The sequence below is a fragment of the Lineus longissimus genome, chromosome 8 (genome assembly GCF_910592395.1).
Source record: "Lineus longissimus chromosome 8, tnLinLong1.2, whole genome shotgun sequence".
NCBI lineage: Eukaryota > Metazoa > Nemertea > Pilidiophora > Heteronemertea > Lineidae > Lineus > Lineus longissimus.
This window is the reverse complement of record NC_088315.1, coordinates 495,220-511,996: the sequence shown is the minus strand read 5'-3', so window position 1 is coordinate 511,996 and position 16,777 is coordinate 495,220. Positions and strand designations below refer to the sequence as shown.

Genomic DNA, 16,777 nt, shown 5'->3' with positions numbered 1-16,777 from the left:
CTCCATTTTGGAATTTGTGTTGCAAATAGCTCATTTGTCTTAATTTTCACGATTAATAGCTAAATAATTCCAAATATAAGATATTTTCTTATAAGATTATATAATTTGATTAATTTTGAAAATAATTTAATGGCATGAATTACGTGAATATGTGTCAAAAGTGGTTTAAAGTTTAAAGAGTGCTCTTTTGCAACATAATTTTCAAAATGGCTTCTTTGGCTACGTTTAGAAAAGTTTTGCTCTTTCTTTTCGTCCGATTTCCATTCGTAAATGCTCTCACTTTTCTCATGCTCCTGGCAGAAAGGTCACAGAGAGAGTCGTAAGTATATGCCTTGCAAGTTGCATGAAAGTCCCTGAATTGAATGTAGTAAATGCCCCCTGTGATGTAATGGGTAAATGGTATGTAGGCCAAGGCTATACTGCCTACTGGGTAAAGCGGCTACTGCATGTCCACACTGAAGGCCAACAAGTAGCGAGCAAAAGACCGCATGGTCTCACACCACATGATCTTTTGTTTGCTGTGCCTATTCTTAGGTTTGTTTGGGCCTGACTCCCTCCCCCTGGTGTAAAAGGGTCTATAGATTTTGTCGCTGTCTTCTTTTAAAAACTTCAGGTATCCATTTCTGAACCCAAAGATCATCTATGGCCAGATTGTCGTCTTCATCATTGTTGGGGTTTGCCTCTCAGCAAATCTCCGTAGGAAAGATGCCACCCTTGTTTACTGCGGACAGCTGTTTTACATGGCATATGGAATATACACCAGTGACCGGATAAAATATAGGGAATGGCAAAAGGTACGTGTATACATGAAGACATTTGAACAAGGCTTGGAATAAGCAGATGATATGCAACTTCCAGCTCCTGTGATGCCCCAGGGTCTGGTCAGTCAAACACTGAATTCCGAAGACAGACATGGCAAAAAAAGATTCATTCATGTGAAATGCGAGATTGGGACTAAAAACTTCCATCCTGTATTGAATATGTTACTCCCCTACATCTTAATGATTCCTATATGGGTTTCAGAACTCTTTGTGCTCCGTTGGGTCATTTCCAAGGGGCTGCGCTTGTGAATGATGAATTGAATTATATTTGTCCTTTTTCAGCTGCGAATGGTTGTGAGAGTAGGAGGTACAGCTGGAATCTACTGCATCTTTGCCTATCTTGCCGATCTTAAGATAAAGTCAACACAACTCCGTAGAGCTGGTGAAACAATCATAGGAATATATCTCGTCTGTATCACTTACATGTTGATCAACTTTGAACAAGACTATGACGCGTTCGTCTACCACGTGATCGGGGGTGAAGTCATAATATACATTGTCGCGGCTGTTTTACTGGGATGTGGTATAGCATTCTTCATGGGGAAATATATTCGTGATGTTAGCGCAATTTGTGCCATCACTTTGTTATTCTTAATTCTCTTCACGGATGTCAATACTGGCTACTGGCAAATAAAGGGAGTGGACTTTTGGAATCAAATCAGGATGATTGTAGATGACTTGGCTGTAATATGCGGTTTAGGAATTATTGCCACTTCACGTAGATCAAGTCCAGAAAAGATTGATTAATTTTCAGAAAGAATTCATTGTTATTTTTAAGATGATGTTTTTGACAAACTGTCATGGGTGTGAGGAGATAACCTTGTGAAGTAGCTGTCTTTCATTCACCGTTCTCTGCGGCTGATATTTGTTGCTAACAGATCATTGTTAACTTTTACTGCTCAGACTGGAAGGCATTGAATGTTTTACAATTGTTATTGTGCTACTGCCTTAGCTAGATTCTATGTCACTTTAACTGATTGGATATTTGTCATGCTTTAGAACAAAAATGCTATCAAAATCAAACTGCATGTTGTGCATGTAACTGTCATTTCTGATATAAATAAACTAATAGTATTTATTGTTTTCTTTAAATTGCTTGTTGTTGATGTAAGATAAGATTGGACATCCCAGAGGAAGGACGATTATTTCAAGTACAAAAGTGCAAAACTTCACCCAACAAGGTTCTCGTCCTTGGTTGTGACTGGAATCCGTTGTCCTTGGTTGTGACTGGAATCCGTTGTCCTTGGTTGTGAATGAAAACTGAGAAATTGGGGAATTCTCGAAAGATTTGGTTGGGTTATATATCATCCTCATACAAGGAAGCTGTCCTTGCCGGTTGCTTATAACTAAATCTCCACAGGGACCTGGGTGTTCACAATTCATATGTAAAATAAAGAGGACCCCAGGATTTGGAATCAAAAATAGAATCCTTGGGCAGTGTTATCAGAAGTGGGTATTGACACGTTGAAGTTGCTCAATTTAACGTAGCTGGGCGCCGTGGCCCTATGTTGTATATCTGCTAGGGATGACCGTGTTCAAAGGAAAGGACTTTTGCATAGTAACCTTGACTTCAGAGGCTATGGTCTCCGATTGCACAGGACTGTTCATTGGCTACTCATGAAGGGTTCCAGAGGAAAGACTTGACAATATCGTGGTCTGTGTTATAGATTGTATGGGATTCATCCTACAACAGCTATTGTAGCCAGAATGAATACTGCCATCATGTTGAACCTGCAGCAGCTGGTTGTTACACGTGTCTGAAGGTACTTTTAGTCCCCATACAGAAGTATCCTACCGGAGGTGACATTCGTATTGTCCTTGTTACACTCAATATCTTTACATGTTTTGTTGTCATCAATTTGACGACAAAGTCACAACCAGTTGGAAGTTTTATTTTTAAACCAAACTAATCCAATCATCCATAATACTTAATCAAAGCTGTTAAAGAAAGGTATTGTGAGAACCGTAATTGAAGCAGTAGCATGGCAGGCTTGACACCGGGACAATGGACAAGGGATTAGACTGGATTAATGAAAAGGAGGTTTGGGTCACATGACTTAATTAGCAGAACCAGTTCTAACTGCCCTGTGCATTTTGAATCAGTGCATTTTGAATCAGAATTGAAGCAGTAGCATGACAGGCTTGACACCGGGACAATGGACAAGGGATTAGACTGCATTAATGAAAAGGAGGCTTGGGTCACATGACTTAATCAGCAGAACCAGTTCTAACTGCCCTGTGCATTTTGAATCAGTGCTGGTTTGTCTTTGGACTGAGTGTGGAAATTTGTGTCTCATTTTTCCTGAACAACTTGATCAAATTTATCTAAATTTCAGGAATCGAAATTTGAAGACCTAAATCTGAAGTTGACTTGTTCAGCTTATTCAGCAGGAGATTCTTGAACCTTTCAACAGTTGAATATTTCTGTTCCCATTTTTCTCTTTGAATGAGTTTCTTCTGGATTTTTCCGCAGGCCAAGACTCGAGGCAGGTCAACTTGGATGTGAGCTACTCTAAGTTGGGCGAGTACAACTTCTTTCCACTTTCCAAATGATCAGAACAGATGCAGAGAAAACTAATCTTTCAAAGACCCACATGATGTGATGTCACATCATCAGTATATCTTTGAGCCAAGAATCAGACATCAGTTTCTTAAACTTTTCTGCTGATGCATGCCCGAAATGTTGATGTAGTTTCTTGGCGATCTTTTTATTTGACTCTCAGTTTCGAACAGTTCAGGTACTTAATGTACTGATTCATCCTACATGTTTAGTGCAACACTTTTGACCGCGCCTTGGCCGGCAGTGATCACACTGAAGAAACCAGCCAAATCTGGTCACCGGACTTCTTGTCTGAACAAGTTGTTTGAACCACCCTGTAAAGCTTTTGTGGTCAGGTAACACTGAAATTAAGAACTTGATTAAGAACTTGATGTTGACTTATCAGTGTTCTCTTGATACCACGTAAAATATAATTTCAAATGATGTTATAAATCAATCAATCAAAAACGTTTGGCAACCACTATCCCGCCTGTTGTGTCACACCGACTGTAACTAGCTGAAGAGGGAAGTAGGCTGTTATGGATGTCAGATAGTGGTCTCCCTGGCATCTGCTTGCAATTTTTGTTGACACTCCACCGTGATCTCTAGGACCTGGCTTTATCTAATGATATGTCCGCAAGGGGAGAGCGGGGGAAGGGTGGAAGAGCCAGTCACCCCCGTGGGAACAAGATTCCTGAAAGGGTGTCTTCGAAAAGGGCAAGCATTTGTTCGCCATTAAACACAAGATTTTAATCCTTGTCTTGGGTGTCTTTGAGAGAACTGATCACACACAATTCCCAACCTACTCATCAGCCAGCTGACAGATTACCTGGGTCGAACGTGTTGCTGAGATGTTTTTGAAGAGATACTTGTAGCTGTTGGAGAGACTTCTTGTCTAAACAGTACCATTCTGCCCCCTCTAAGGCATAAAGTGGTAACTAATAAACTGACTGCGAAATGAAAGCAAGTTGAACATGAGATGCTCATCATTCCGTCTCGGGTTGCAGAGAAAACTAATCTCGCAAAGACCCAAGAGTCCAGAGTAGTTCTCTAGTAATAGTACAGATAGTGAGTCGACTGTGTTTCCTCCGTCTCTCTGTTCAGGAAAAAAAATGCTTCAGTCCTGGTTCAGTTAATCATGTTGCAGCTTTCAGCATCACTTCAGATATTTTGATTGCCATGGATCATTGAATGCCGATGGCCAACATAGTCCACAAAGGCAAGACAACCGAGATAAGATCTCTGAGGCTTGAGTTTCTTAATGAGCACAGACATTGTGTTGGTTTCAAGAGTAGGTGAGAAGTAAGCTTTTAATCGTCCTCTAATAGAGCAGACTGTGGTACCAGCGTCTGGCAATTGATACTAAGCTGCAATCTCTCTGATCAGACCAGTTTATGCTCTAGCCCTGTTTGAGTAATCATGTTGCATCTTTCAGCATTTTTCCAGAGCCTATTGAATCGTTGAATGCCGATGGCCCCACTTGCACACTCAAGGAAGACAGCCAAGCCCAACGTGAGATCTTTGAGCATGGAGTTTACCCAGAGCACAGGTTTGTGCTGACAGATTCACACATTACAAAGTGTCAACCACTGTGCATCACAGACACATGCAAAATGCTTTCTTTGAAATCAGAAAAGATACTTTTTAAAGAGATATTTTTTATTCTCTTATCTTTGCAACTGTTTCATGTTTGGTACTGTCAGGGTTATATCATTCTCCCTCACCACCATAACTGCCCGCACTGACTGCACTGCCCCTCTTCCCAACTTAACTCTCCTGACCTGCCAAGCACTCTAATTGCCTTTACCTTGCATGAACTTCCTACCTGCATCCACCTGGCACATTATGAAATAACCCCGACTGTATCACATGATGAAATAGTTGCTGCTATGAATCAAAGATTTTTCTGCGAGTTTTAAGATACCAGGTTCTGATAGCATTATTACCTTGACAGGCAGAAAGTGCCGTCCAGACCTTGTCGTTAGAGTAGGCTTTAGTGATAGGATGGGGACCAGTGAATGTGGTAGGTGTAGGCGCAACGTATCTAAGGTTAGGCACTCACTGGTCTCTCTCTCGAGGAAGATGACACAATCTCAGTTACCAAGCTGCAAATCAGAAATACAATTTTCTTACTGGTAAACATGGAGCCAATTCTTTGGTCTAATCAACTTTTTAAATGTTGTTTTTTGAGATGACTGTAATTGTATTTTCTCTGCTGATATTGTTTATAACTGAATGTACAGTAAACATACAAGTTACCTTGATAATAAACTACCAGTATGCTGTATGTCATGTCATTTGAATTTTGTTGTGTGTTCTTCTGTTAAAATTTTTCACGTAAATTCATGCCTCTACTGTAAACCCGCCCAGGAGTGGTCTGAACCCCCCCCCCCCCCCCCCCAATATGGTAGCACCTACTGACTCCATCATTTTATATAGGTCCCTACTGTAAACTCACCCAAGAGGTGTCCGAACCTTGAATAAGCAGCACAAGCCCATTCTGTCTCGTGTACTGGTACCTAGTACTGTAAACACTACCAGAAGCTGTCCCTACAATCAATATGGCAGCACCATAGGTCCCCACTGTAAACTTGCCCAGCAGTTGTCCCGACCTGTATGGCTGCACCCACTACATACACACTGAAACTCTCCCAGGAGCTGTCCGAACCTTGAATATGGCAGCACCTGCTTGATCAATATGCATGAGTCCGTACTCTGAACTCACCCAGGAGCTGTGTCTGTGGCTGTACGACCATGAAAAAATTAAACTTGTCCCCATTTCCAAGTAACTAATTCGGGGCAAGCCGTCATCTTGGATATAAGTACATTGACCCATCAACATTACGTAAAACTGAAATTGTCTTGATTGAAAGACACTGAAATGTCTGAGCACGAAAAGAGTGTTTGATGCATAGATATCTGAGGACAGAAACTGTATCAGAGTCTTTCACTGTTCAGTAAGCTGTAAGCTGTCCACCCTGTAGAATGGTTCAGATGGCACGTGGTACACCCTGTAGCTACGTCTCACACCCTGTATAGACAAGGCACATCCAGTAGAAACATGGCACACCCTGTAGAGAAATGGTCCACCCTGTAGAATGGTGCACTTTGTTGGGAGATTACACATCCAGATCAGACAGAGTAAGGGACATGGCACATCCAGCAAAGAATTGGTACACTCTATAGCAACAATGCCAACGTGGTGCGCTATGAAGGGAGAGGGCACTGCATTTAGAAAAGACATGGTGCACCATGTTACTGACACACCCTGCATCAAAGCAATGGCATCATTGGGGACAAGGCGCACCAGGTACATGGAACATCCATTGGAGGGAAGGACCAGGCCAGTCAACTGCCTCATTGGCAGAAGTCATTTCTGAAGAACATGGTCCTCCCCAGTTGATATCCAACATAGAGCCACGGTTGAAGTAGTGCATGTTACATTTTTTCAGTTATGTAACTTATTTGCATGAGAATTCACTGCGGGGAAGCCTCCGAGTTTGCCCCATGAATTCTGTGGACACCTCCAGTCACAATTGCCAACTCTGTTCATTATGAGAATGAAGTCCTGACAGAATTCCTTCATTGAATGTGCCAATTGATCCGTGAGACGACTGGAGTTTACACTTGGGGGCGGCAACTAACTTGAGTTGCCCAATGTAATATTTAACCACAGAACTGAAAATACCGGTCCCAACTGCTGGAAGCCAAGAGTGGAAAATGGTGCAATCCCACAATCTACGAAGACCTAGACACTCGTCCAGCAATGGACGCAACAGATATCAACTGGCAATAGAAGTATCGTTCCAACATGAGCAAATCCTCTGCACGCAACATAACTCAAAGAAAAATGACATGTCAAATGATACAAGGATTTTAATGTAATTATTGAAATTAACATAAATAGATAAGACAATGACAATGTAAGGAGTGTATAACAACTCGGTTATTTCTACTGACATTGACTTGAGTGATGAGAAAACAGGGCTATTGTATAGACTCCCCTCACGGTGAACCAAAGATCTTACCAAAGCTGAAAGTGATTACGTATAAATACAATTAAGAATTAATACATGGAGCCTCTTGGTTGCACAAGAGGGGAATGTAACAAGACCAATTCTACTCAGTTCAAACGGTCTTTGTTGGCTCAGCCTTTTTGAGAGAAAGTATTGACAGGATTAGACTTCTCCATATTCACAATCTCACCAAACACATTTAAAACTATTTTTATCCACCTCAACCAATCTAGTTAATAAGTAATGTGTATTTTATGTCCAACACCTTAGGTGCCTAGCAACCACAAACATGCATTTAACAACTGAGAGTCACTCATACTGGGAGTCACTCATCGGACTCTTAGAGAAAATAACAATACGATTCTGCCCTCAACAAAGCTATACATGTAGTTTATATTTCAGAACCCAGCGACAAGAGTACAGGTAGAAGTTTAGCACATTAAGCCCACAAGTTAAGTTCATGTCACCATTACAGTTAAAAAGCAGTGCAGTTGATTCATATCACCCAAGCTAGATTCATAATCTATATTATTTCAACACTCTCGTATTTTCTTACAAAATAGTGGAAATTGAAGGAGCCAAATGATTCTGTAACTTCCCTTTAAGTACGACACGGGAAGGCAACCTTCATGACAAGGGTCATTGTAATCAATTAATCATTTTGTACAAAACAAACTCGAGTGATTAAAACCTCTGATTTTGATCCCAACTTAGTCATTTCTATTCAATTAAACCTCTGTAATCAGGACACTTCCCAAAGGACAACATTTATCAGGCCCAAGGGTGTCCTAATAAGAGGTTCACTGTAGTTGTGAAAAGTTGTATGGTCAACTGATGAAGATTGCAACTTGTTACACAGTGACAAGTAAGATCTAATTACTCAGTCTGTTTGTTTGGTCAAAAGAGAATCACTAAGCTTTATACAGTTCAATGTATTTCTGGTATTTAGTATGCGAATCTCATGTCATTATCATAACCCAGCTTGTCGAGGTTTGGTAGACAGGCAAAGTTGATCATTGGCGGTGGGCCACACATCAGGATGAGGGTGTCTGCCCCGGGTGGGGGAAGGTGCTCCTTGATTATGGTGTCGTTGACGAAGCCCTCGCTGTATGTCCAACCAGCTGGAATGCATAATGAGTAGAGCTGAGTACACATTGTGCTGTAACCAATTGAGGGACTCTCATTGGCTTTCATAACAATCCACGAATTGATTAATTTAAAGTCCAAAAGGACCAAAATCTTCAATGATCAGTTGATATCATTTTGTCAATCCTTTAGCATTGGGTTGGAAGGGCATAACTCCTGTAAAAACAGTAAGCCCTAGTGAAGCGCAGCAAACTTCCTAACTTACATTCAGGGGCTTTGTCCACAGTGTACCAGAGCTTGAAGCGGTCACGGTTCTCCGATTCAACCTCTTCCAATTCAGCCCTCAGCAGAATGTCATTTTCAGTCTGAAGAGTAACACAATGAAGACTAGAACTAGAGAATGTTTTGGAGTGGGGACACATTCGAGTGAGAAGATGGTAATGGCATGTAGAAAAGCTCATCCCACCTTTAGGAATATCCTACTCTCTCTCGAGAACACTCATCCAAGTGCAGAGCAAATGCTGAAGAAGATCCAGTGGTTCTTGCGCATGACAACTTTAAGGGCCTGTCCTCATGTATGACTTAGATACTGCACTCCACCTACCTGGTTAGCGAAGAGTAGCCATAAGTTGATATCATCAGTATTCTCCTTGAATACTTGACGGACCAGCTGAAGCATTGGGGTGATTCCTGAAACAGAACAAAAGAGTTAAGTTTAACACTCAACTTTGCTTACCTCGTTCTAGCAGTCAAGCCAGCTTTGTAGGAACATAAATAAACCTACGAACCTTTGAGAGTCGACTCAAGCATGCTCAGTGTCTCACCACATTGGGAGTGTACACTCAAAAGCGGCCGCAACTTCCATTATCAAACCCATAAAAGAGTGTGATAAGAATGCACTGAATTGTTGAATGTATCATGTCCACACATACATTTGTAGTCGTCCTGACAGTTCCAAGTTCATAAGCCTATTTTCACCAAACTTACCAGTTCCACCAGCAATCATTCCAATGTTCTTGGCCTTGACCTTCCTTGCTGGAAGCTTCTTGTCCTTGCTCGAGATTGAGAAGACACCTTCTCCTTCATAGATCAAGTTTCCACTCGGTCCCCTCACGTCGATGTAGTCATTGATGTCCATATTGTTGAGATGCTGAGACATCTTACCGCCCTCTGGGAACTTGGGATGCACATTCTTGAAGTACACCTGCCAAAAGGTAGCAATATTGTGAACATATCAAGTATTTCACTTGACTACTGAGTAGAAACTTTAGAAGAAACGACTTCTCTTCAGTTTCTGGATATTTGCTCTAACGGCTTATTCTCACATATAGAGGTCAGTGCCTCTCCTGTCCTGTGCGCACAGTGACACAGACTCGACACCATCAATATTGGGCAGCACTGTTACAAGTAAGTTGTTTACCTTAATGACCAGGTCCATGTAGCCTGCATCATCATCACTGGTTACTGGGGTGTACGGTCGGACAACCAGGGAGCCGTCAATCCTAGCGCTTAGGTAGATATGTTGACCTAGTAAACGAAACACCAACATGTATTAGTGGCTTCAGAACAGGACAAATCTTGTTACTAATGTTAGTTGAAACACTGCTTTTTTCAGTCCTCGGAATGACAGAATAGGCCTCTCCCAAGTAAAACCAAGATGATATGATTTTTGAGAACGAATCTTCGTCCCTGCAGCATCCCCCTATATGATGGAAGATACAAATAGAGCAAACTAACTGTAGAAATTGTAGGTTCTTGGAGATGGCCACTTACCGACTGGAAGACCAAGAATGTGTTTTGGAGATGGAAGAGCAAAGCGGAACCGCCTCGTATCATGGCTGATTTCCTGTCAAAGAGGAAGAGACTCACTTGCAAACTAAGAAGACGAATGAAGGGAGGGCTCTTTTCAACAAAGTTGTTCAATATTCAAAGCTTTTTTCGTTTCAAAACTTACAACAAAATTTACAGTTAGAACTTGCAGAAACTGCTGAAACAGACTTTGACACAAGAGTCGTCTTTACTGTAGATTTCAATTGAGCATTTACATTCGACATGTTACACGGAGTTCACGAAATCAAGAATGTACTAACCTCCTTATCAACGAGCCTGAGTGGGTACTTGACTGTAGAATCTATGAGAGCCTTCAGGGGAGACTTCTTGGTAAACTTGCTCTTCAGCCAGAGTGCGATGCCGATAGCGACCCCGGCACCTAACACAAGGGAGACCCCCTGCAAACACAACAATAACAAGAAAATCAGAGAAAATGTATCATGTGCAAGGTTTTCTTCCTTGGTGATCATTCACAATGGTGTCGAGCACCGAGCCATGTACAGTCCAGCTCATATTAATATCAACACCTGACTTGTGATAACTCCCAAAATACCAGACTGATTTCAATGTGGTTTGGACAGGGTTTTCACAAATCTTGTTGACTTGTCTATATGAACATTGTGTGAGGAAAAAGTTTTCTGGGCCACCCTGTAGATTAGATATTGGGAGACAATCTCCAGAAGACTGTTAAATACTCAAGAGACACTCATTGTTATAACTCCTTCATCTCAACCATGCAATGAATGAGGTAGGAATGTAATAAGAGTGGTATTTCTAAACCTACATGCCGTACTGGAAGAATCACACTTTATGTGTTGCAAAGCAAATTAATGGAACCTTACTAAAACTAAGAAAAGACGAATTCAACCAATAACATACTATTAAATAGAAGTTAATGTTACGTTAGTCAATGTTATAAAGCAACAACTTAGGCCTTTAAAAACACACAATAATCAGTCAATACCATAGCATTCAGTGATTTCTTGAAAAGTCAGTTTATATTATAGGGGACAATTTTAAAAACGCCAAGGTCATTTCAAACAATTTGCCTCAGTGGGACACATGCTTTTGCTGATCTTAGCACTTGGCCTGAAATCTCGTCTACTATTCAGGCCAAGTGTAGTGTCAATAGACTTCACAGGTCACATCAAGCTTTCAACCTCTTTCAATGCAGTTATTTGGAGCAATGATATTTATGCAGTGCATACTATCATTATAATAAAACAGGCCAACATCTGCAATCTGCTGCGGACAGAAAGTATGGAATATTGATTTCCATGAGGGATGATTAGTTTCGCCAGACGTTCATTCATGCAATGACAATCAAGACCAGGAGAGGATTGTCTGTCTATGGTTGATGGTACTGGCAGCTGCATGACTATGATGGCTGGAACTATGTATAATTCCTCTCATCTGAGGCAGAAGGAACGAAGGAACTTTAGAGAGGCGCGACACATCCAGTTCAGGTGGATCCCCATAAACAACAGTTTAATCTTCAAATCTTACCAAAAACAACATCTTGTCTTAGCCCAAAGCAAGAACTTTCCAAAAAATGTCAGTGTTGAGAAGGTTGTCTGAACCACTTTTAGTCCTTACTGTGTGGTAGGCCTACTTGATGGAAAAACTGCCATAGTCCGACTCAAAGGTTCAACCAGTCGAATGACGTCATTACATGAGAGGACACCGAACATGCCAATCATGTCAATTGGTCTCACACCATCGATTGTTTAGGAAAGTTTGGCAGGTTTGGATCAGTAGTTGTCTGATACTACATACTTGTAGGCATAGGCTTACATAATCTTTAGTTTCTGTGCTTATGTTATCACACAGCAAATAACACCAGTGCCTGGTCAGTATGACTCGACTTTTTTTGCAAGTCTAGACAAGCAGTAATCATTCATACAGTAATCTACAGGCTAAGCAGACTCTCTCCACCCCCCAACCCATTACAAGAGAGGATGTCCCATCCTCGAACAGACAGGAATGATGAATATGTTCTTGCAATGAATCATGTTGTCATCAGAATCATTGTGTAGTCTCAATTAGATTCTTCGCTCTTGAGCAGGAGTATTGATTATTTGCAAAGCTGAACAATATTTATTACCTATGTGTACTACAACACAGCATTTGTTTTAAAACTCATCTAGATCCTGCATTTTATCAAGCTAGCATGCTACACCCACTCCCTAAATTAGGCGCAATAGAGGTGGACTACATACAAGATGATTGCATAGGACATAGCTTACTAAAACTTAGCAAGTAAAAACAAAGACCAAAACCATGTAATGTCTCCCTGAATATCATATGCTTTGGGCACTGGATAATGGGAAGGATATCAGTTATTTGGGCACTACAGGCAGTGGATACCAGATACTTCTCCAGCAGAAGGTGATAGTAAAAGTCATAATTACCAAAACAGCCCCGCCTCCCTTTCCACCTTTTTTTATATCCTCAGTTTGGTGGTCGGTGCTTTTTTTAGTTTCAGTGTGACTGTCATGACTCTCAGTGTCTGCATCGGCACACACACCATGCAGCAGTAAAAATGACCACAGAAGAGCCAGAGCTCCCTGGAAAAAAATGCTACAGGTTGAATACTGGAGGAGAGCTATGCCACAAAGATTAAAGTGGTTTTAATCTACACATCAGTTTCGTAACTGTGAGGGCTTTTTCTTGGTGGCATTAGGTAGGATGCTTACATAGTTTAGTTTTAAATGACCTTCATTTTCAATGATAAACAAATTGTATGTTGCAATTTTATGTTGACTTCATCATTACAGACAGATTGTTCTTGATTTAGCAATTTTGGAAGACAACGGCCAACAACCAACAGTTGGTTCCATGGATACCTCCATGATAGTACCAAGCCGACTAGAGACGAAGTCAAAGAAGACGAATCAGTGCCAAATAGATCAAATGCGCACACTCGGAGCACGTCAGAAGGCCTAAGCCGACTTTGGACAATGCCAGAAGACACGGCGATCCTTTGTTCAAGGTGAAACACACGACTGGTCAGCGCCAAAACTAACTTCCTCGAATTCGTCTATCATCATCGGCAGTGCCCACATTTCATCAAGAACATAGCCTCCCATCGAGATGGCCCATCACCGACTGGCATGACTTCTCTGTATCCTGATTTGTGGGCAGTGTTGTACCACTAGCAATGAAGGTAAAAATGCCTCCCCCGGTCCCGGCCACGCCCTCATGCCATCATGATAAGAAAGCGTGCAGCATGCTTATTCCTGCTTTAGAGTTTAACTGATTTTTCGCTTCGAAACAGGAGCCATGAAACGTACTTAATGTGTATTTTCGTGTGTTACAGAATAGGTTCCTGGGGGTCATACTAAACAGCGTCCACCAGCGTCCACCAGCGTCCACCAGGTTTAAAAGCATTAAAGTCATCAAAATAAAATCTAATGGCCATAAACAAAATAAGCAGGCATTTTCCACATTTCCTGAACGTTTCATGACATTTGTGTGCTGGATTAGTGAGTTGTTGTCTATAATGTACCAGCGTCCACCACCCAGTCTGTGGCCATGTTTGATTTAACTTGGAGGAAATGATAGGGCTTCCAAATACAAATACTACAGGAGCCTGGTGATTTTAGACAATAGACACCCTGCAAAAAAAAATTTCGACCATTTTGAAACGACCCTTTCCACAGGCAACGTTTGTTTACCAATACCAATACCATCATGGCATAAAAGTAAAAATATACAAGCTTATTCAAGCAATTCACTTCAAGTTGTCCATACCTTTCAATGTTCATGATATTATGAATGCTTTTGGTGATGATTTGATTTAGAACATGACTTTTATGTCATGGTAAACTTACGATGCCTGTGAAAAGATGACCGAAATTTATTTTCGCATATGGTCTAGCCTATAGTCATAGACGCTTTGCATTATGCGTCACAATGCCCTCTAAGATGGCCGCGAAGAAAGCCGACGTCATCACGTTATATCTGGCCCCCAACATGGCCGACATCGTGACGTCATTGCAAAGCCAAAGGGTCTATACTCTATAGCTCCCTTGGCCTTATTTTACACACAAAATGTCAGGAAATTTTATTTTTATGACTTTATACCGGACTTTAAACCTGGTGGACACTGGTGGACGCTGTTTAGGATGACCGATAAAAAATGAGCAACTGCAGAATACCCGGGACACTGTCAGTGTCAGTCACTGTGCTAAAATGATAGGAATGTGTACATAATGTACAGAGGGAGAGAGTGTACATACTGTACAGAGCTACTGCTGTCCCGGCTATTCTGCAGTTAGGCCAAAAATAAAGGCGGTAGGCCTATTCATAATGAATACTGGCTAGTGGCTAGTAGGCCTAGGCCTAGGGGGCCTAGAGAGTAGATTAGAGTCGAGGCCTAGAGAGGAGAGTGGATCAGGACAAATTTTCATCCAAAACAAAATAGCGTTTTCTTCCACTGTCAAGCACCAAATGTCAGATCAAACTATAGGCAAAAGGTTTATACAATATGATATGATTAGAAGTTAGTAAATATACTGATATTTTAGCAAAACCTAGGCCCTACCAAAGTTACTTGACTTGAAAGACCGAGGGCCATCTTCTCCAAATTCCGCTATTTGTTACATCTTCGATGTACACTTCGAAGGATGTCGAAGTTCTCCTACAAATAACAGGTGACGCCACCATCCAAGGCCTTGGCCACCATCAGTTCATAACGTGGGAAATACGAATTAGCCTCGCTCCCCTAAGACCGTCAACTTCGAGAGACTAGGCCTGGAAGAATTTCCTAGCCTAGTGTAAGGAGTCGCAGAACCCTTAGAGCAGCAACCCGATGAAGAGAAGCTGTTTGGGGAAAATATGACCCAAATCCCTTCAAGCAGTGAGACACCACTTCGGCCTCGGGGGAACGGGGGACGGGAGTCGAATTGCAGAAAATCTCCGGCCAAACATGAACGCCCTAAATAACCTTATACCTTGTACTTGAATTCTCCCCTTTGAATTCTCCCCTTGAATTCTCCCCTTGAATTCTCCCCTTGAATTCTCCCCTTGAATTCTCCCCCATTCTCAACTCTCCCCTTGTCTTAGCATCGTATTTCCCACGTTATGAACTAAAGGTAGCGTCACCTGTTATCTCTAGTAGAACTTCGACATCATTCGAAGTGTACATCGAGGATGTAACAAATCGCCCAAATTCTAGGGAAGTGTCGCCATCTACCAATAATATCTTACATAAATTTGTAAAGGCCATTTCGATTGGATGAAATTTACAGAAATAAAATTGTTATCCAATCAAATCAGCCGTTATGAAATTTCGTCGGCTGCGGTAATGGTGGAAGATGGTAGGCATTTCCACGTCGACACGAAATAAAGATCTATTTTCATCAATTAAGAGATAGAAGTGAATAAAGTTATTCGTCGCAATTGATTGTAATAGTTTCCCTCTACATTACTGGGGATAATCAAGCTGATCCGTCGTTCTCATTAATCATAGTCTTTGGTTTTATCCGACGTGATTCGTGAAGTGGGCCATGATGATGGCATGGAATGGGTTATCAAGTCGGAACTGCCCCTGGCTGGTCAAAACGGCCCTGCTTTAATAGAGTCAAAACGGCCCTGCTTTAATAGAGTCTAAACGGCCCCGGGTCAAAGCGGCCCTGGATAGTTTAGTGGTAGTTAGGGGTGGCCAGGGCCTTGAGCAGAGGGTAGTTGAGCAGAGAGTAGTTTCTGTTCCTTCCTGTCACTGGGAGTTAACAGGGTAGTTGACAGATACCCCACACCCTTCTGACTAAAAAACATGTCGTGTCCAGAGCACTGTAATTTGAACTATACTTGCGCTTGCTCTATAGACCCTGCCATCAAAGACTTTAAAAGTATCTCTTGAAAAGATTTCCTCAGGATGGAATACTATCAGCTGACACCCTCAACTCCCCTCTGCTCAAGGCCCTGGCCACCCCTAACTACCACTAAACTACCCAGGGCCGTTTTGACCCGGGGCCGTTTTGACTCTATTAAAGCAGGGCCGTTTTGACCAAGGCCAGGGGCCGTTCTGACTGGTAAGCCATGGAATGGATGGGCATAGGCATGATTGATAGGCCTCTATTTTACAATTTATATTGATGAAACCTACCTCAAATGAATCTTCCCAGCTTGTCCCACCGTTTTAATCCATTCAAAACTTTGTTCTGACTACAACCATACCAGAAATGTTGACGTTGCAGTAAGATACTTTCCTCTGCTGGCCTAAATGCAATGAAATGCACTGGCGGACAAGTTGTGTCATGAGTGACGCAACGTCATCAAACCATCAGAAATTATGAATTTGAGAGCGATTTTCAAGATTTCTCAACATCTTGGAGAAGACTAGGCCTATTGGGCCTAGGCATACAAGAAATTAAAAACCTGTGGTTAGATGCTAAAAATAAAAGATAAAGGATTACCCGATTTTTCCTTACAATTTTTAACAATTTATGTTTAATTGAATTATGGCCAAATTATGCATATTG

At 41.6% G+C, this 16,777-nt stretch overlaps 2 protein-coding genes across 4 annotated transcripts; one reads left to right on the top strand and one right to left on the bottom strand.

The window, feature by feature from the left end:
* The first annotated feature begins 109 nt into the window (after positions 1–109).
* On the top strand, positions 110–1,893 carry LOC135492210 (transmembrane protein 101-like). Its single transcript, XM_064778502.1, has 3 exons — positions 110–319; positions 614–794; positions 1,104–1,893. The coding sequence occupies exons 1-3, from the start codon at positions 207–209 to the stop codon at positions 1,566–1,568; spliced, it is 759 nt and encodes a 252-aa protein (XP_064634572.1). The 5' UTR covers positions 110–206; the 3' UTR covers positions 1,569–1,893.
* A 5,325-nt stretch (positions 1,894–7,218) lies between these two features.
* Positions 7,219–14,920, bottom strand: LOC135492390 (NADH-cytochrome b5 reductase 3-like). 3 transcript variants are annotated; one of them, XM_064778844.1, is made up of 9 exons: positions 14,839–14,920; positions 12,704–12,859; positions 10,553–10,690; positions 10,236–10,308; positions 9,883–9,989; positions 9,450–9,666; positions 9,067–9,152; positions 8,728–8,827; positions 7,219–8,497 (listed from the first exon to the last, which is right to left on the bottom strand). In XM_064778844.1, exons 1-9 carry the CDS (start codon positions 14,869–14,871, stop codon positions 8,322–8,324), a joined length of 1,086 nt encoding a protein of 361 aa, XP_064634914.1. In that variant the 5' UTR covers positions 14,872–14,920; the 3' UTR covers positions 7,219–8,321. The 3 variants fall into 3 exon arrangements, with proteins under 3 accessions (XP_064634914.1, XP_064634915.1, XP_064634916.1); XM_064778845.1 differs by lacking the exon at positions 12,704–12,859; XM_064778846.1 differs by lacking the exons at positions 12,704–12,859; positions 14,839–14,920 and adding an exon at positions 11,799–11,947.
* Between the last annotated feature and the right edge of the window lie 1,857 nt (positions 14,921–16,777).

What these genes read in the sequence shown, in the direction of transcription:
- LOC135492210 (XM_064778502.1), top strand. Translation starts at nt 207, where the DNA reads ATGGCTTCTTTGGCTACGTTTAGAAAAGTTTTGCTCTTTCTTTTCGTC. An exon ending in GAAAGGTCACAGAGAGAGTC is followed by an intron (nt 320 to 613) that starts GTAAGTATATGC and finishes TAAAAACTTCAG; the next exon opens with GTATCCATTTCTGAACCCAA. An exon ending in AATATAGGGAATGGCAAAAG is followed by an intron (nt 795 to 1,103) that starts GTACGTGTATAC and finishes GTCCTTTTTCAG; the next exon opens with CTGCGAATGGTTGTGAGAGT.
- LOC135492390 (XM_064778844.1), bottom strand. Translation starts at nt 14,871, where the DNA reads ATGGCCCTCGGTCTTTCAAGTCAAGTAACTTTG. An exon ending in AGGGAGGCGGGGCTGTTTTG is followed by an intron (nt 10,691 to 12,703) that starts GTAATTATGACT and finishes TTGTGTTTGCAG; the next exon opens with GGGGTCTCCCTTGTGTTAGG. An exon ending in TCAGGCTCGTTGATAAGGAG is followed by an intron (nt 10,309 to 10,552) that starts GTTAGTACATTC and finishes CCTCTTTGACAG; the next exon opens with GAAATCAGCCATGATACGAG.